The 20,605-nt window shown below is 38.4% G+C and overlaps 1 protein-coding gene across 4 annotated transcripts in view; it reads left to right on the top strand.

Annotated features, from left to right (window-relative positions):
• The window catches only part of WASF3 (WASP family member 3), a 124,126-nt gene that overhangs the window by 93,420 nt on the left and 10,101 nt on the right, over window positions 1-20,605 (top strand). For 3 of the 4 annotated variants that reach the window (XM_045797070.2, XM_087865227.1, XM_087865228.1), the window contains 3 exons: window positions 8,400-8,534; window positions 10,673-10,826; window positions 13,796-13,913. In XM_045797070.2, coding sequence (XP_045653026.1) covers window positions 8,400-8,534; window positions 10,673-10,826; window positions 13,796-13,913 — 407 coding nt within the window. Of the gene's footprint in view, window positions 1-8,399; window positions 8,535-10,672; window positions 10,827-13,795; window positions 13,914-18,424; window positions 18,601-20,605 lie in introns of all 4 variants that reach the window. The other variant, XM_045797069.2, reaches the window with a different exon arrangement.

The following is a 20,605-nucleotide window of genomic DNA, read 5'->3' as shown; positions in this document are numbered from 1 at the left end:
CTGCTGCTAATGTTCTGGTCTGAGCCACCAGTGCGTCTCTGCTCAACAGCAGCCTCCTGTCTGGTCTCCCTGCACTACTCGTCACCCCACTCCACAGAGAAGGAATTTATCTGTCTGCTGTCTTCTAACCACTCTTCCCTCCATTCACTGGGTTCCAGCCATATTGACTTCCTGGAGGCTGCCTTCCCACACCAACTGGGTTTCTGCCTTCTGCCTGGAAGGTTCCCCCCTGAGATATCTACATGGTTCCCTGGCCTTTTGTGACCACCTATGTACCACCCAGTTCCTACCACTTTCTGTTCCCTCACTGTCTTATTTTCTTCATAGGACTTAGCATCACGTGATGTTATCTGTTTGTATATTGTCTGTGTATAACCTAAGCTTTGTGGCTGTGTTCACTGCTGTGTTTCTTCAAGCAGCTGGATGGTGCCTGGTACACAGTGCTTATTAAATATTTGCTGAATAAACTGAATATGCTTAATAATCATCCTCTATTTTCTTAGTTCTTACAAAATGCTAGAAAGAATATTTTTGAAGAAGTATACAAAAAAGTTCACTGTGGTTAACTATGGGTGACATTTCTTACTTTTTTATTTATTTATTTATTTATTTATTTATTTGACAGAGAGAGAGACAGCCAGTGAGAGAGGGAACACAAGCAGGGGGAGTGGGAGCGGAAGAAGCAGGCTCCCAGTGGAGAAGCCTGATGCGGGGCTTGATCCCAGAATGCCGGGATCACGCCCTGAGCTGAAGGCAGACGCTTAACCACTGAGCCACCCAGGCATCCCGACATTTCTTACTTTTTATTTTTCTAAGTTTTCTGGATTTTCTGCCACGAACATATATTGCTTCTATACTCACAGACAGATTTCAGTAAGAATCAGGGTGTATATTATCTTTTTTTGTCTTACACAGACTTATAAACATAACAAAGATGAAAGAATGTTAGCAGTGGATGTCTTGGATTGGACTTCAGGCCATTTCCCCTATTGTTTACCTTTCCATGTTTTCTGTATTTCTTCTAATAAGCATAGATTGCTTTCATAGTAGAAAAAATAAAACTTTAAAAAGGGGGGGAAGGGAGCACCTGGGTGGCTCAGTCAGTTAAGCGTCTGCCTTCGGCTCAGGTCATGATCCCAGGATCCTGGGATTGAGCCCCCATCGGGCTCCCTTGCTCAGCGGGGAGTCTCCTTCTCCTTCTCCCTCTGCCTGCTGCTCCCCCTGCTTGTGTTTTCTCTGGCTATCTCTCTCTTCCTGTCAAATAAATAAATAAAATCTTTAAAAAAATAAATAAGTAAAAAAAGGGGGGAAAACCTTAGGGCCCAATAATTATAACTTGCTACTTAATGGAATTCAATGGTAATTGGACTTTACTACAAACACTATAATAAAGCTTCTTTTTTAACTTTTTTATTTTGAAATGATTTCAGTCTTATAAAAAGGTCAAAACCAGGAGAGAATTCTCAGACTTTCACCTGTATATTATTTTACCACATTTTCTTTTTCTCAGAGACTCTTCTTCCTTGGCCTCCTTTCTCCTATACACACATATATGTATATATTTAATATTTAATATATATTTAGGATTTTTATTTTTAATATTACATATTTTATGTTTAGTAAATATATATACACACACACACTTAACTCTCTTCTTTAATCTGGAACAGTTCCTCAATTTTCCTTTGACTTTCTAACTTGACATTTTGAAAGGTAACTGACCATTTATTTTCTGGAATGTTTAGTCTGGGTCTTCTGATGTTGCCTCATGATTAGATTTAGGATATTGGCAGGACTATGACAGAGTGATGACACATCCTCCTCAGTGCATTTCTTCTCAAAGCGCATACTCACTCTCTGCCTGTCCCATAACTGCCCATGGTGACTTCCATCACGTTTTATTTTCAGTCACAGTAATGTTTTGTCCGTAGATTTCCGTAATTAAAGTTTTGTCTCCCTCTGTAATTAATTAATAAGTATCTTATGGGGAAACATATTGAGACTTCAAAATAGTCTGTTTTCATCCACTTCTCTCCACTAATCCTAGCATCCATTAATGGTTCTTGCCCCAGACACTTACTCTTGTGGTGGTTGCAGAAAGGTGATTTTTGTTGTTCTCTAATTTCTTCTATATATATTAGTTGAAACTCTGCTGTCAGTGCTTTCACTTCTTTCCTTGTCATTCATTCATCTGTATGAACTCATGGATTGTTACTTTATTCTGTGGGTTGTAATCCGTTGTCTCTATTATTTATTTTGAAGCTTACGTTTTCCCCGATTTGGCCAGTGGGAGCCTTTCCGGGCTGGCTTCTGTGTCCTTTCAACATGTGTGTGAGCACTTCTGGACTTCCTTAGAAGAGCACAGCAAGGGATGCTAGTGAAGCTCATCTTGGACTTTCCCCGTCAGCCCTAGAATCAGTCCTTTTCCCAAGGAGCCTGGTTACTTCTAGGGGTGAATGAAAAGCCAAAATCTCAACAAATCAAGATCTGGGTGTTGGATGTGTGTATTAAAATTTCTGAAGGACCTTGTTATGACTGGTTTCTTGTTCTACAGAAAGGACTCCTATCAGACACAGTGGTTGTTTCCAGTAAATCTTCGCTTTTAAATACGATTGAAAATCCATGCGTAATTTTGAATGCTTTGACAGTTTAGAGGCATACTTCTCAACCTGACATACTTGGACATGAGTTTGTAATGGTACTAATAAATCCATAAGTGGATCCTTTGTCAGTAAAGAATGAATAAATTGCACTTACCTCAGCATGGTCTTTAATTCAATTCAGAATTATTTTAGTGTAGCTATTAATGGCCTTGCCATTGAAAGAGTGAGTAAAATTAAGCTTTTCAAATAAGTTGCTATTTGCGAAACTGAATACTGTAATTTGCAACATTTTATTCTTGTTCATCAGGAAAATATAGTTTCTTCCATTTTCTTTAGTCACTTGTTAGCTTTTAGCAGCTGGCAAAAGATTAAGTACGAGTCCTTAATTTCTGCTTCTTTTTTATAAATTGAGAACTTCCTATAGAAATATAGTGTCAATTGCATGTTTTTTGGTGTTTTTTTTTTTTTCCAAATAGGGTTAATTTTAAGCATTGAAGGTAAAGGACCCATGTTGTTTATCCTTTTCAGCTTGTACAGCATCTAGCAGAATGTGGTTCTCAACAGTAGCTGCTGTGCTTTGAGAATGCTGGTGTGACTTTTGCAAGAGGTGATGGTGTATACTCCCATATTCTCGGTGATATATGCTGTCCCTATTAATTAGATTTCTGCATAACTGAAGGGAAAGGGAAAGGATTTTTTTCAAGGGGCAGGTATGGACTGGAATATGTCTTTTAAACTGTGAATGGGTAAATAGAGAAAAACTAGTTGGTTACATTTTGACCATGAGTGATATTCAGAGTAAACAACTGATAGTCTTGGATATAAACTATTTGGAACATGGTACTCTGTCTACACATCATCCAACTGAAGGGACAGTCATTTTCCTAAATGGGTGTCATAAAACAGTAGTTCCAAAGGATGTTATTAGGTGTTTCCAGGCCCTGTCAGTTTGAAAACACAGAATGCTAGATGCTTATCTTGCAGATTCCTATTGCACTTTAGCATATTAAAGATTTGAAATACCCCAAGGCATAGAAGCATGTTTAATCTTTTTAGCCCAGCATTTCCCAAACTTACTTGGGCAGGGAGCATTTGTTGGTTGTGTACTTGTTAACAAGAAAACACTGGAAGAGATCCTGTGTTTTTTATTGAGGAAGTACTCACTGAGCACTCACTCAGCACAGGCAATGCAGAGATAAAAGGCATCCCTCAGGGGCGCCTGGGTGGTGCAGTCCTTAAGCCTCTGCCTTTGGCTCAGGGCATGATCTTGGCGTTCTGGGATCGAGCCCCACATCCGGCTCCTCTGCTGGGAGCCTGCTTCTTCCTCTCTCACTCCCCCTGCTTGTGTTCCCTCTCTCGCTGGCTGTCTGTCTGTCAAATAAATAAATAAAATCTTTAAAAAAATATTAAAAAAAAAAAAGGCATCCCTCATACCCTCAAAGAACTTAAACAGAGACAACGTTCAGGTTATGTGAAGAGTCCTGTGACTGAGGTATACTTAGGGTGTTGTGGGAACACAGAGGCATCTGATCTTCTAGATCCCTACCTGCATCCTGAAGGACTGATTTTAAGTCAATGCATTTTTATTCATTTATTCCAAAATCTTTTTGAGCACCTACTATAAGCCAGGCATGTCCTAGGCCTTGGGGACTGATAAAGCAGTGCGCAGAACCGAGGAGAGTCCTTGTCCTCTTGGATCATACGTTCTCGTGAAAGGAGACAGGCAGGAAACAGGATGAATAAGTATAAGTGTACAATTATAGCATGGTGATAAGTGTGCTAAGGAGAAAAAATACAGCAGGGAGGGGACAAGGGCATGTGTGTGCATGTGTGTGGTGAGGTGATGGCACTTTTAGCTGAGGTTGCTAGAGGTGTCTTACTTAGAAGGTCATGTTTGGGTATAGATCTGGATGAAGTGGGGGACCAAACTCTGTGAGTCTCTGGGACAAAATGGTCCAGGGAGACGGAGCAGGAAATGCAAATGCTGGACCAGAAGCGAGAATGATTAGCATGTCTGAGAAAAAGCAAGGAGACAGTGTACGAAGAGTGGAATATGCAAAGGAGAGGGTGATAGTTGATGAGGCCAGCAGGGTAGATGGAGTTAAATCACTTTATAAACCTACCATGGCCTTTGGCTTTTATTCTGAGTGAGGTGACAAAGCATGGAAGGGATTTGAAAGTGCAGACCAGTAGTGGGATCTGTGGGAAAGGGGAATGGATTTAGGCATTACAAATAGTTCATTTCGACCGGAACACAAAGGAAGGGCAGAAGTGAGGTGCACAGGGCCTTCTGCGCGGTACTGAGAGGCCTAGATTTTATCTTGAGAATGATATGGAACAATGAAGAATTTGAGTAGGAGGGACAGTCAGATCTTTCTTTAAGAAAGATTATTTGGCAGCCATGTGATGAATAGATTTGAGGGTGGGAGGTAAACTTGAAAGCAAAGACCAAAGCTGTTGATCTATGTAGTGCAGGAGGGAAACAGGGAGGGTGTGAACTCAGGGGTGCTGGGGAGAGACAAGTGTCGAGGTTTGGTGTTCGGTGAGCTGTCACGGGAGGCAGCAGCCACGGATGACTCCATTTCTGCTTGGGCTTCATTTTGGGTGTGTTGATGCCTTTCCACACGGGGATGCAGGTTTGAGTTAACGTGAAAATGAATTCCTATTTGAACTTGTACAGCATTTGAGAATCTTGTAGGACATCAACTTAGAGATGTTCATGAGCTAATTAAATACATAAGTCCGGCATCAGAAAAGAGTTTATAAGCCAGTGAACAGACATTAATTCTGGATACCACATCTAGTTACAGAATTGAAAAACATATAATTTGTGTGAAGACTTTATTTTATTCCTTTGCCTTTTTGGGAACCACTTTATATATTGTGGGAATGGAAACTGTTGACAGAATTTTAAGTGACTCCAGAGGACCATACAAAGATACCAGACTTTAAGAGAAACCGTTTACTGCTCGGCTGAAATCAGTAGTCTTGGGGATCCCTCTTCCATTTTTGGCAGGAGGGATGACTTTTTAGATACGAGATGTTTTTATTGATTTCTTTACTGCTTTCATTTTTTAAGAGAAAGTTCCTCTTGTTAAGACGGTTACACCATGAGAGTTTATGAAATTATATTCCTTTTAGATTCACAAGAAATGCTCATACATTGTCTGAGAATGACCATTTAAGCAGCAAATATTTCAGTCCATTTCATTAAGTAAACAGGAAATTACCAAAAGGCTTATGTCTGAAATAATTCATGGAAGTTGCTAATTTCTAGGCAAGGAAATTCAGGAAAGTATATGATAAAAGCAAGGGATTAGAAGTTAGAAGACCAGAGTTTTGTTTCATCTCTTTCTGCCACTTACCAGTCGTGAGATTTTGACAGATCACCTTTCGATGGTCAGGTTAGTCATCTGGAAAATGAAAGCAGTAACTCACTGTTGACCTCATGAGCTGGTGCATTCATCGAACAGGCATTTGTCAGGAGGCATTGTTCTAGGGCTAGGCTGCAACACTTAACAGACAGGCATGGTTCTTACTCTCACAGTTTGCCGTGTTGTGAATTACAGCAAACAATCTGGAAACTGGGTATCAGAGCACCATATAAATTGTAAAACACTATGAAAACATCGTGGTGATTCTTACTTTAAGTGTTCTTTCCAGAAGATTTAAGTTCTCTTCTCATTTGAGTGATAAATTGGTAGAAATGCAAATAAATGGTAGGTTTACACACAGACTTTACACCCCTTCCAAAAATTAACTCAAAATGGAACATAGTCTTAAATGTAAAACTGTAAAACTCCTGGAAAGTAACATGGGAGAAAATCTAGATGACCTTGGGAATGGTGATGACTTTTTAGATGCAACACCAAAGAAAGGCACCATGATGAAAGAAATAATTGTCTGTGAAAGATACCGTCAAGAGAATAAGACAGGCCACAGACTGGGAGAAGATATTTGCACAAGACGCAATCTGATAAAAGTCTGTTATCCATAACGTACCAAGACTTCTTAAAATTCATTACTAAGAAAACTAAGAACCTGATTTAAAAATGGGCAAAAGACCTGAACAGACATTTCACCAAAGAAGATGTACAGATGGCAGGCACAGAGCATGTGAAAAGATACTTAACATCATCTGTCATCAGGGAAATGCAAATTAAAATGAGATAACCACTTCACAGCTTTTAGAATGGCCAAAATCCAGAAAACCGACAACACCAAGTGCTGATGAGCATTGGAGCAACAGGAACTCTCATGCGTTGCTGGTGGGAATGCAAAATGGTACAGCCACTTTGGAAGGCAGTTTGTTTCTTATAAAAATAAACATACTCTTACCATACAGTCTGGCAGTCTTGCCCCTTGGTATTTACCCAGGTGAGTTGAAAACTCATGTCCACATAAAAACCTACATACAGATACTTATTCATCACCACCAAACACTGGAAGCAACCAAGTAGGTGAATGGATAATCAAACTGTGGCACATCCAGACAGCCGGACATTATCCAACACTAAAAAGAAACAAGCTGTCTTGTCATGAAAAAACATGGAGGAACTTGAAATGCTTATTACTAAGTGAATATGGTTAATTATAATTAATTATGATTTCTACTATAGGACATTCTACAAAAGGCAAAACTATGGAGACAGTAAAAAAATCAGTGGTTGCCAGGGGTTGAGTGGTGGGGGGTGGGGAGTGATAAATAGGTGGAGCATGAAAGATTTTTATCACTGAAACTATTTTGTGTGATACTATAATGGTGAATACATGTCTTTATACATATGTCAACATTCATAGGGCGTTTAACATCAAGAGTGAACCCTAATGTAAATTGAACTTTGGGTGTAATGACGTGTCGGTGTGGGTTTATCAGTTGTAACAAATGTGTCTCTCTGGTGTGTGATGTTGATAGTGGGGGAGCCTGTGGGGGAGCAGGGAGTGTATGGGAATTTTCTGTGCTTTCTGTTCAGTTTTGCTGTGAACTGGAAACTGTTCTTAAAATTAAAGTACTTTTTAAAAAGTGCTTCTCTCTGGCAGAGGAGATACGATGCAGGTGTGCCTTGCACACTCAGGGTAGACAGATATTAAATGTTTGTTAAATGAATAAAAGAATGATGTTAGGATTTGGAAATTCAGGCAGGTACTTCTATCTTTTCAGAAATGTTTTTTATTACATTTTAAGTGAAGTGGGAGTAGTTATGTCTGGGACTCACAAGAATCCATATAGAAAGTTTAACTCAGAATACAAAATACTGATTTTTTAGAGAGTGCCAGAGTCAACACTATATCCTTAGATTTCAAAATATGGATTAGAACAGTTTCATGCCATTGGAGAGTGTTAGGCACAACGTAAGATATCTAACTTTTCTAATTGTGAATGAAGCGAAATCTTAAATTTAGAAACCAACATGATTTATTTATCTTGGGAAGTAAAAGGAAGGTTAAGGTCCTGAGATTCTATTTATTCGTAAAGCATGCAAAATGAGGGTCATTTTTTTCCCAAAGAAGTTTAACAGGAAACAACTTACATGATAGCTCATGTAGCAATTAAATGAAAATTCTATATTCTTGGGGATATTTTAAAACTATACAACTTTGGGTCAATTTCAGATAGATGTTAATATCCACAATACATTTTCAAAAGTTCTAAAGGTCTTTGACTATGACACTTTATTTTTATAATCATTTGCACAAAATCCCACATGTTGACAGTAATCGGCATTGGTGAGAACGTGTGAAGGCTGCTTCGGCACTTCTTAACAGATGGCCTTCTCCATTCATTTTCTTCTCTAGGCAAACATGCTGAAGACATATTTGGTGAGCTGTTTAATGAGGCTAACAACTTCTACATCAGAGCAAATTCTCTTCAAGACAGAATTGATCGCCTTGCTGTCAAAGTTACCCAGCTGGATTCAACAGTGGAAGAGGGTAGGTAATTGCATGAAAGCAATGAGCTAGAAGTGATGTTGACAAGACGGTAGTAATTAATTGCGGTGTAATCACTGCTTTTTCCTTGGGGTAGTGTGCTGATATTTCATCTTGTCCTTTCTAGAAGAATATTGAGGGGGGGAGCCCACAACATTGGGGTAGGTAATAATTAAAAGAGTCTTATCTTGTCCACCTCATAGATGCCATCCGTACTCTCTTTATAAAAAATATACACATATAGTATTTGTTTTAAGGGATTCTTTGAATGTTTTTGGTATTAGAAACCCTAGTTTAGGTCATTGGTGGTTCTTTTAAAGATACTTTCTTACCTAAAAATCACAGAATCACTCCAAAGATGTGGTCCAACTAAGAGGGAGAGTGATACATACGCAGCATGACTGAGTGAAGGCATCCACCTGCTACCCTTGTTGGAGTTGATGCCTGTAAATAATAGTGGTGATCCTGCTGATTTAACGTCTCAAGCCATAGCATTTACTGAAGGCCTTTGGGTGTCATGGGTGTAGAATAAAGTTAATACTGGTAAGCGCTGTATAGGTAACTGATAATCATTTTGAGGATATGCCCTGAAATTTTGACAGTTTCAATAAAATGAAAATTCAACAATTTCCTTTTAAAGATTTCATTTTCTGTATCTTTTGGATGAGTGACAGATTAGACTGGAAAAAAAAATATCTGCAAAAAAAGTACAAGATAAAGCATTTCATATTTACTTGAGAAAAATGTTCAGATTAATAATTATTTTTACCCTTATATTAAAAGTGGTAGTTTTGATTTCTCTTGTTGCGTTAAAATGATCTTAGTATCTGATTTTTCTGCTAGACTTACAATAGCAGTATTAGTAAAAAATGAAAGTTTTCTTTTTTTTAAAATGTAGTGTTTTAGGGAATTCATCGCTCATCGTTTAAAAAAAATGTGTTTACTCATGTTCAGGTCTTTTTCCAAGGTCAATATTAAATTAGTGAATTAGAAATTTAAGAAAAATGTAGAGCATTGAAATTTTAATATCCGTTACGAACATTCTTTAATCTGATTTTTAAAATTTACCTTGTTTGAGAAAAGTAAAACCTTGGATAGCTATTTGGTCTATTCAGTAAGAAATTTTAGCATCCTAAGCCAGTCATTCATTTTTCAAATTGGTATCACAAATGATTTTTAGTATTTATTCATCTTCCTTCAGTTTTTTTATGGGATCTTGCAATTGGAATACCAGTGATAAGCCCTGTGCTAGAAAAGGTTAATCTGTACACTAGAGTTCATAAGATTTTACAGTGTATTTCAATCCCTCCCAATCAAGATTTACCTGATTACTATCTTTGGCATGGATTTTATAGTAGAAAAAACATTTGACCAAATTAGGAAATCTGTGTTCTATTTTGGGTTTGCCTTTTTTTGCTGGACGATCTTGGAAGAGTCACTTAACGCCTAACTCTCAGCTTCATTGGTCAAGTGGGTTAATGGACAAGGTTGCCCAATTCAGAAGTTTCTGTCAAGGTTAGATGAGTTAATACATGAGATGTAAAGTGTTGCACAAACACAAGAAATAAGTATAATCAGCCCCGATTCTCTTACCCCTGAGTGTAGTTTTATATGCTGCTACTTAATTTCCAGGACTATATGTATTTTGAAAAGCCTTACCATCTTCCCATAATGTTAGTGTCAGGAAAACTTCATGCATTTTTTACATTTGTGTATTTTTTTGCAGACTTACTTCCTACATGTATTACATTCAACTGGTATTAACCGAATATTTTTTTCCTCCAGGATACCCAGACCCTTTGTATTTACATGCCTGTTATACTCCACTATATTCCTGTGTGGTTTCTGAAAAATGCTATTATAAAGAATGATGTTCTAATATTAGGTTCAAAGAAATAATTAGATCACTACAGAAGAAGAAAAGATGTGATTTGTCTTCATTTTATAGAGACAGCTGTTATTTATAAGAGGGAAGGAATGTACCTGCTATTTAAGCACGGTTTTAAATGAACAATAAAAACATGATTTTATTATTCTAGAATCATAAATTCTATTTATGATTGTGTCTCAGATGATAATTATTGCTAAACAGTTAAAAATATTTCTATGTAACTCAATTTGGGGGACTTTTTTCTGAATAGTGTCACTACAGGATATCAACATGAAAAAAGCTTTCAAAAGTTCCACAGTCCAAGACCAGCAGGTGGTTTCAAAGAACAGCATTCCTAATCCTGTTGCTGACATTTACAACCAGAGTGATAAGCCACCTCCTCTGAATATTCTTACACCATACAGGTATGGCGTCATGCATTCCCAGTACCTTTTTAGTCTGGATTAGCTGAGAGACGAGGACAGTGCTATGGACGTATTTTTTTCAAACTTTGAAAGTAATTGCAGGTATTATATACAACGAAATTAGTTACCGGTACAGAATTGTTAAAGGCTTAATATTTCAAAATAGAGATAAACTCACCCAGAGAAGTGTGAGCTCTAATCTTAGCTTTGGTAGCTATCTGTAATAGGTACTACTTTTGTAGCTGCCTGAGTGTAGGTATCTGAAGTACAAGTGGACACATTGCATAATATTGTGTGTGGTTACGTTGTTCCTCATATTCAAAGTCAATTTTAAAGGAACTGCACAATTCATTTATAATGCAGCGAAATACCTGTCTCAGCATTTCAGCACTGCAGAGACATTTGTTATTTAATTCAGAGAAATGTATGCTGCAGCACTAGGGGTTTTTACGAGTGAATAATACAGTCAACAAATCAACCTGTAAATGTAAAATGGTGGGATGCAGTATCAGGACCAGACTTCCCAGAAAAAGAATGGAAAATCAATAGTGCAAGAAATTAATATTAAGAAACTAAAAATGCTTTTTAAAAACACCTCCCCTGCCTCTTACCACATTAGTGTTTTTTTTCCCATATTTTGTCACCTCCTTTCCCGTATACCTTCTCATTGTCCGTCCTTGTACAGCTTGTTCTTCTCCCGCCTTTGCCTTCCAGGTAAGCTCACTCCCTCAGCCTCTCATGAGCATGGGCTGTGGTGGAGGGTGTCTTCACGGCCCCCGGACTAGCTCCACTGGGTGACAGACTCTCTTTACCATTGAGTGGGTTCTCTGTTTCCAGTGCCACCGTCTTGGGCCTTTGGTCCTTCTCGGGGAGTGCTTGGAGTTTTTTTGGTCTGAATTCCTGTCCCTTCTCAGGGTCCAAAGGAGCTGTTTGAACCCGCCCTCTACTGCAGCTCTGCCACTAACGCAGCAGTTCCAGCTGCTTCCCTTTCTTTCAGCACGGACAGAAAGATTCTCAAAAAAACGTCATAGCAATCCCATGGAAACTATGATGGGAGAGGGCCAATGGGCCACAGCTTTCTATGGAACAAGTACACTTTTCTGGAAGTTTTGGCACACTCACCTAAAAATTAATGATCTATAGGAATGCTAGTGTTGTAAGCCTGAGGTTTTACCTCGTGATTTTGCTTTCGTGAAATAGGCATTTTGGGGGCAATTTCAGTTTTATTTAGCACTAGAAACCACAGGGCGGGCCTGTTAAAACTTTCCTAAGACACCTCACTAAATATTCTGGTCTAAAGGAAAAAGCCTAGAAAACTCAGTGGACCAGTTATATTTGATGAATCAAGATCATGATTAGATTCTTGCGGTGATAGAAAAATTTTAGTTGTATAAAAAATGAATTGACATTCATATGTATCCTATGTGTATACTCAGCCTTATGGAAAATAAAAGTGTCTTTGACTTTTTAATAGTGTGTTTAAGAATAGCAGTGCTACTGCAAAGGTACTTTTTGATAATAAAGTAATATTTGGGGTACATAAAACACTAAAGACAGTGTTAACATATGAGCATCACAGCAGGACTGGAAAATGAAGTATTTGCATTTAGTTGCTATCAACACAGGACACTGCTGTTTATTCTTATGTTGAGATTAATATTTGTTTACTGACATGAGCTTCTGCCTTCATTAAAGTATCAGCTCCCTTCTTTAAAAAAGTGTGCATTTTATATGTCCTAAATTTCGTAGCAAGTTACTCTTCAGCTTTTCTGTATCTTCAGTCCATTTGGAAAGCCTGGTATCTTTGGGAGACTATATTTTTCACAGTGATGTTATTAATAAAATCTCTGTAATGCAGGTCTCCTGTCAGTTAGGAAACCTGGAAAGGGAAGGAAGGATTTCAAGTAATCAGATTGAAGTGTAAAGCGAATTGCCGTGGTTGGTGATGTTCAGACCGTCAGATGGGCCAGAGTAGCCCGTGTAGGACACTGGTCCATAGCTTGTGGTGATGAGAAGCTCGCCAGAACATGGCATTGCAGGAACTTCAGGGACAGGCGGGCAGGACTTTGCCCTGGAGTCTTTCAATTAGGTTTCTTTGTCTGGGCGTAAACTCTTTCTTATACTTATCTCCCTGTGCCTCATTCATTTTGCTTTTCTCTGTGCCTTAAATTACTTATTGAAACGCTGATTTGAAACGTAAATGCTCTGCTTCCTCTTGAAGGTAATCTACGGGCCAGATACTTTTTTAAAGCATTAGTCATATAGAGCGTTTACTTCGTGTTATGATTATTTTGAGCTTTACTATTGATTTATATTACAACTTGGGATTTGTATTGGTCTTATGATTGATGAATAACTTATATAAATCCTTGAAATATTCTTTAGACCACAGTGGTTGTAGCAGGACTTGAATGTGAAATGCCACGAGTGAATTCTCTTTGTGGGTTACTTCCGTCACACTTAATACACTGGGAACATTTTGCTTCTTTCTGAATTGAATTTATAGATGTTAGGCCAACCTGATAAAGAGAAAGGGAGAGTGTACTTACTAATTTTTATCCTAATAATATTGAAGCTCGAGAGTAGAGGTGAATATATAGACGCACCAAGAATCCATTCATCTCTGTGTATGGCCCCTGTTGGAATAAACAAAACATTTCCTGAAATAATTGAGGGATCAGCTATCATTGTTTACGAGCCATATTGTGATTTTAAGGCACTTTTCTGCACTTAAATCTGAATTGGCAAGAGTACTTCTTACGTGATTATTCTAGAAAAAGTTGCTGTTCTTGCATGTCCCCCCCCCCCTTTTTTTTTCAAATAAGGAGTTCAGAGAGACTTAATGTGTAGGACAGTCAAAATGCCCCATGCTGATGTTATCATCTCATGAGTTAAATTAAGTGAATATTCACCCCATATGAAAATGTCTAACAGCCTCTCCCCCTGACTTGTGATACATTGACTTACAGAGATGATAAGAAGGATGGGCTGAAATTCTACACTGATCCTTCCTATTTCTTTGACCTCTGGAAAGAAAAAATGCTGCAGGACACAGAAGACAAAAGGAAGGAGAAGAGGCGTCAAAAGGTAAATAATTCTAGCACAGGAACTCGCGAATCGACGTTTAAATGAGATCCCTGTTTAGAAATAAGTCAGTAAGTCCTTTATGTAAGTGGTTGAGATGTTGGATTTAGTGCAGAAGTATAGGTTGCATGTTTTACATGAAGATACTGACAATTCAGTCTAACACAGTGATATTATTTTTCAGTAAATACTGTCTGATTTGTTCCCTAGTACTTGCTTTGCTTTAATAGAGGTAGTGACTAGAAGTTTTGTTTGTAACCACGTTTTATAACTTTTCTCCTGCTCTTTAAATCGCACAAAGCAGTCAACATTTCATATCAGATATAATGACCTGCTCTCATCTCTTTAAAGCATTCTTAATTGGTGCGTTGCCACCTCGCTGTAATTAACACCTTGATGAGATGTTCATATTGGATTGAAAAGCGTGTGTGATCTGTACATTTAGCACATTGTATTTGCCAAAAAAAGAGGTTCCTTTTGGTGGGGTGTAGTAGGCAAGTGGCTTGCAGTCTGAAGGTTGAGAAGTGTCCACATTATGAGTACTGTTGGAAGAATAATCACACTCTGTTCAGGTTTAGGGACTTCTGTCTTAAGAACTGCCCATTTAGGGCCCAGAACCTACTGAGAGTTTATTCTCCAAACACAAATATTTGCTAAGACTTTCATATGTAAGCTGTGTTTTTAAAAATGAGCACCTGGTTTGCTTGACAAATCTTAGAGTGCTTTGGTTAAGACAAATTCTTAGCATGTTGTGGGTTAGTGACCTTAATGTTTGGAGGCATCTGGATGTACTGACCCCACAGAAGCGACAGCTTGGGATGGAAGAGAATTTGAGATTTGAAAACAGGCTTTAAGAAAGGGAACATAGAAACAGTTGGCCGACTACAAGTGTAAGATGTTCCCACCAGAGTCCAGGAAAGAATTCTAAAGGTTGGTTATTCATGCTCTCTCCCTGTACTGTGGGTAAGGAGGTGAATGGGGAAATCTTGGAAGAGCTGCTGAGTGTTGAAGTGGAAAAGTAGTCAAGTGAAGAAAGTATAAAGTATGTAAGTGAAGAAAAGAAAGATCCTAATCTCTTGACTGGAAGAGAAACAGATATCTAAAGGCCCCTTGGTCCCTACACCTTTTTATACTAACAGGGATTTAAGAGTATTTTCCTTTAAAACGTGCCTGTCCCTTTAAATGGTCTTCTAGGTTTCCCTTCTCAGTGGTACTTTTGGCAAAAATATCTAGTTTTTTTCAGCAGTGTTCTTCAGGGGAAAACAGTCTTAGTCGATGAATGATTATCATGTCTTCAAAATTATACCATTTCCTTGGCTGTTTTGTCTCATTACACATTCCTCCAACGCATAAAATTCTGATAAGAATTTCTTATTCACTTATATAATAATGTTTCTTGAATGCCTTCTGAATGCTGGATAAACAGTGGTGCGAAAGGATTATCACCGTCACGGAGATTACAATGTAGTGGGGGAAACAAACATTAAGCAATCATGCAGCCCACTGGAACTCATAAAGAGGGAAAGAATTTTGAAAATTCTAGTACAAATCTGCTTTTATTATGTAGGAATAGAAAATGAGATCAGATATCCTTCATTTCCCAGGATTTCAGAAACGCAGGTTACTTTCCATTTGGAGCTGAAAAGTTTCTCTGAAGGAAAAATTAGTTTAGAAAATTTGGGGATGAGAAATCCATCGTTTCTGAACTTGATTTCCTTAGTTTGCTCGTTTAAAAACATTTTTTAATGATGCAAATAAATATGTAGTTGTAAGTGTGTAGTTATAGTGCCTGGTAAATGTTGTGAAGAGAAAGTGTGGTGGGTGAGGTGACAAGGTGGGGGGTGACAGTGTAGATGAAGTGGTGTCGTTCACTGAGTGCCAACAGTGGGGAGTTAGAAGTCAGCTGAGCAGAGTCAGTGTGTGTGTGTGTGTGTGTGTGTATGTACACGCACATGTGCACACACGCAAGAGAGGGGGTGCCAGAGGAGTTGGGGGCAGAAAAAGTGTGGGGTGCTTCAGAATCGAGGAGCGGTCAAGGTAGAAGCAGCTAGGATCGTCCCGGGCTAGGGACAGTTGGGCACGTTCTGGGGACTTTAACGTAAGCCACTGTGGTTGGAGTGCAAATGCATCACTGTGAACGCTATGTCATATTTGGTTTGTGCATACGTGCATGTGTGTGTTGTGTGCGTGATGATGGGTAGATTTGGAGGCCGAACCTCTATAAAGAAAGTTGCAGATAATCATAGCACTTTATCTAAATATGTCACCATATGTCTTTTAAAAGTAAGGGTGACAGTTACTGATTCACTTAATACAGTGGTTCTTAATCAGGACGTGTCTTGAAATCCATTGAAATCTCCCTCCTTTGATTATTACAAGTGTGCAGACAATGCATGCTGGTTGTAAAATGCTCACATTACACTGAAGTAAATACATTAGTTTGGAAAATTTGGGGATAAGTCTCTCCCTTCCCCGGGTATCACCAATCACTAGTAACAGTTCAGTGTGCGCATTTTTAGACCTTTTAAGTATTCATAAATATATGCATACATTTCACGAAGTATTTTTATATACATACACTTGTACTACACATGACTTATACACAAGCACATGCAGGCATATACATATATTGACATAATTAAAGATGTTCTCTATTTAATAGTTGTATGGTATTCCTAGGTATGCACGCTACATAAACTATTTACTCCTTACTGTATTAGGACATATTTAGGTTGTTGGTAAATAGTTGCTTAACAGTACTATAGTACTACGTGACTCATGGACAGATAGGTCTTCTGGCTAAACTTCTAGGACACAAATATGAGCTTTAAATTTTGGAAGATACCATCATATTGTCCCTGACCGCTAAAAGACTGGACCAGTTTACACTCTTAACAGACTTCTTCCAGACCTGCGTATCATTATTATTTTCTCGATGCACTCATCCCTCCCATCCAAAAAATCTCATTTGCATTACATACCTTTTAGGATTTTTATTAACCGTTTACATATGTTCTGTGAATTCCATGTTCACACCCTCTGCCGTCCCTCACCCAGGCCTTCTGCATCCCTCTGCCAGCAGTCCAGCTCCATCCTGGCACCCACCATGAGCCACTAGCCACCCTTTCACAGGATCTGCCTTCCCCCTTTTAATCTGTTCTCCACAACCTGGAGGGATCTTCTCAAATGCCTCTGCAGTCTGTCAGCCCCTCCCTTCTCACCTGCGGTGGTTTCCCATTGCTCTTGGGATAAAGAGCAACACTTTTGACCCAACCTATAAGGTCCAGCCTACCTTTTAGATCTCAGGAGCCATTCCCCCTAGTTCCCCATTTACCGTCTTTCATTCCTCCCGGTGTGCTGCTGTCCCTTCTCCTCAGAGCTGGCACACGTTCTCTCCCCTCTGGCCATGCACCCGACCCCTACTCCTTTGCAGAATGAATGCCTGCTCACACAACAGAGGTTGTCGCAGTCCCCCCAGCTCACTCCCTGACTTCCAGACAAGGCAGCGTTCAGTATATGATGCATTTGTGTTTTACCATATTTTATAACCGTACATTTGTTTGTGTAATTCTGGGGGCCTCTCCCACCCAGATTGCAAGCTCCATGAAGGCAGATTCCTTGTCTTTTTTGTTTGTTTGTCTGCTGTTTGTATCATCAGCACCTGACATGGTGCCTGAGACATCGTGAGCACTATAAGCTCACCGGGATCTGCTCACTTAGTCAGACTTTGTGAGTGTGTCCTCTGTGTAAAGCCTCGTGCAGAGGTATTTTAACAGGAGTGTAGGAGTTAAAAGCAAATAATTCTCATTTTTAAAGACCATAACCTCTTACTTGGAAAGCACGAAAAACACATACACACGTAGAAATTACTGTCCTCACCTTTAAAGAAACACCTATGTAGGACCCCGGTTTTTGTTGGATACATATTTGCTGGCCAAGTAGGGCTGGAGCAAGACTGATTCTCTGTATGGGAAGGTAAGTTCTTATCATGTTTCTGTTCTGTGTTAAGCTAGTTGCAGGATTAGCTTAAATATTCTGCAATAATCTTTTAGAAACTGGCAATAGAGTATTTTGAGTTATTTTGTGAAAGATGATTGCATATTAATAATTCAATCAAAATTGTGTAGTGGTAGGACATGATTTGTCTGTCTCTCAGAGACGCATCTGTATAATGCAGATCTAAAACATCTAGTACATTTAAAACAAGCTAAAAACCTAGTAAGATGCGAATTCTTTACCAGAAATGATGGTGGGTGATTCGTGGAGTTAGCTGCTGCAGAGTAGCTTCTATTTATTTAAGTTAAATGGTTAAGTGTCAGTTACTCCTGCTGGGTCTGTGTCAGGTAAGAGAATATATACTGCGTTCGAATTTTCTTAACGTTAGCATGATCTGAAATGGGAATGTCTCTTGTCTGCACACCAGGCTTGTTTCCCGTGCATTACAACTGCATTTAACCTGCTCTTTTCCTTTCCCTTCTGTCTTGGCATGCTTGCTTTCTCTTCCTGGACATCAGGAACAAAAGCGTATAGATGGCACAACCCGGGAGGTGAAAAAGGTTAGGAAGGCCAGAAACAGGCGCCAGGAGTGGAGTATGATGGCATATGACAAAGAGCTTAGACCCGACAACAGGCTGTCTCAGAGTGTGTACCACGGAGCGTCTTCCGAGGGATCCCTGTCCCCAGACACTAGGTGTGTGTGCGTGTGTTGTAGCAAAGCCTCTGCGTAGTACTTGGCTTTATTATATGTTGGAAACACACCAGTGGCTCTGGTGTTTATATAGCCCACGATATGTTTCAAAAACTTTCCTTGAAAATTAATGATATGTATTTTTTGATTTTTGAAATAATACTTGAAAGCGGTTTCATTTTATGTTGTGTTATGTGTATGATTTTCCTTTGCTCTGACTGAAGTTTACTGTTCCATTAACCTAGATGTAGTGTTTTTAACATTGATGTTAAATTTGGGCTTAGTAACTGCCAATGGCTTACATTTTTATTTTAATAATCATTTCATGTTTTCTCTCCCTCTTTAGCTTAGAATGTTGAATTTCCTTTGCCACTTGATATCTAATAATAATTAGCAGGTGGTAATTGATGTGCCTAAGATGGAACTTTATTATTCTTTTTGGTAACCTTTTCTAAGAGTGATGTGCAAAAGAGATAGTTATTTCTTCCGTTTATTAATCTTATGTATTCTAATTTCAGGAGAAGAATGCTGTTGGAGTTACTGTAAGAATTTGTAAGCATTTAAGTAAAAATATTCCTTGCAGGTGCGAATGATGTGGTCACTAAGTCACAGTTGTTGCGGAATGACAGAGACGCACTAGTCAGTTTGCACTTCTGGTTTAATTTCACGTTTCTGCTTTTGTAAGGTCATGGTCCTTCACTGGCCAGAAACCTCAGAGTCTTCCATCATCGTTTCAGAATTTGAATAGAGAATTCTTATGTGACCCAAGAATGTTTCAAAAACAGCAACAACCTGGACCTTATCTCATATCTGTGTCCTTTTTTCTTAATTTTTATCTCTATAACCTCGGCGTCTAGCACAGACTCTGCACACAGAAGATACTTCATATTTGGTAGTTCCCATGCCCAGAAATATCTCTACCCCAGAAGGGCTATCAGTCATTGGTTGGCTATGATAGGAGGGAAGTTCTAGGCAGTTTTTCTGTACAAGCTGTTATCTGTTCAGTACTAGGGAATTATTGGAGCTGTAACTGAGTGTTCACCTCAAGTGTGAATCTCTATGTCCATTTATTTCCATAGAAAATGATAGTGATGATTCACGTTTGCTCACAGGTCTTGGGGTGAGGAGGGGTACTTGAATATGATAGATAGCCCCCAAAGCGTTTTTTTGGTTTTTTTTTTCCCCAATTAATTTGATTGTGATTATTTACTCATGTAAAACATAAGCTTTATTTTACAGTACTCCATATATATTCTTATTTCAGTAGGTACAGATGGAAAAATGATTTTTTTAATCCCTCAGTTGAATGATTGCTGTTCTGTTCTAGCATCTGAGATTCAGTTGTTCCGTGTTGGTTATAAAATTGATGATTACTGAGATGATTTAGTATTCTGCATTTGTATTTATGTTGTTTAGATAGATCGTCATTTTTCTTATTTTTCAGAACGTAAATCCTATTTCCGTGGCCTCTTACTATCTTCGTGTACCAGATAATAGATTAAAATTCATCGTTGTACTTGGATTCCGTCCCTTAATTTAGAATCTTTTATTTTTTATTTTACTGAAGTATATCACTTTTTTCTTATTATAAAATAAGATGAACTTCTTATATTTGGAAATTACAGAGAAAAATTAAAATCTTATCCATAATCCTATCATCCAGAGAAACCACTGTTTGCATTTTGGCATATTTCTTTCTTTGGTCGTTTTTCTGTATACATATAGATTTTTCTTTTATAAAACTGAAATCATGCTCTATGTTTTCTATCTTTTGACTTTTGTTATTTCATATTTATGTTTTAAGCATTATTTAGAAACACGGTTTTTAATGGATGTATAGGGACAACAGAGTTAAATGTAAATATCGGATTTCGTGGCATGTATATGATCTCTTCATGTAAGTAATCTGTTTTAACCCAATCCACATAAACTAACCATAAAATTTTGCTCTCTCTGTAGATCAGGAATGGTTTAATTGTAAGCGTAAATTTAGGATGAGAATTGATAT

This window comes from Ursus americanus, chromosome 10 (assembly GCF_024610735.1).
Source record: "Ursus americanus isolate L20-20 chromosome 10, mUrsAme1.1.p, whole genome shotgun sequence".
In the NCBI taxonomy this organism is placed as follows: Eukaryota; Metazoa; Chordata; class Mammalia; order Carnivora; family Ursidae; genus Ursus; species Ursus americanus.
This window is presented reverse-complemented; position numbering and strand designations above follow the sequence as displayed.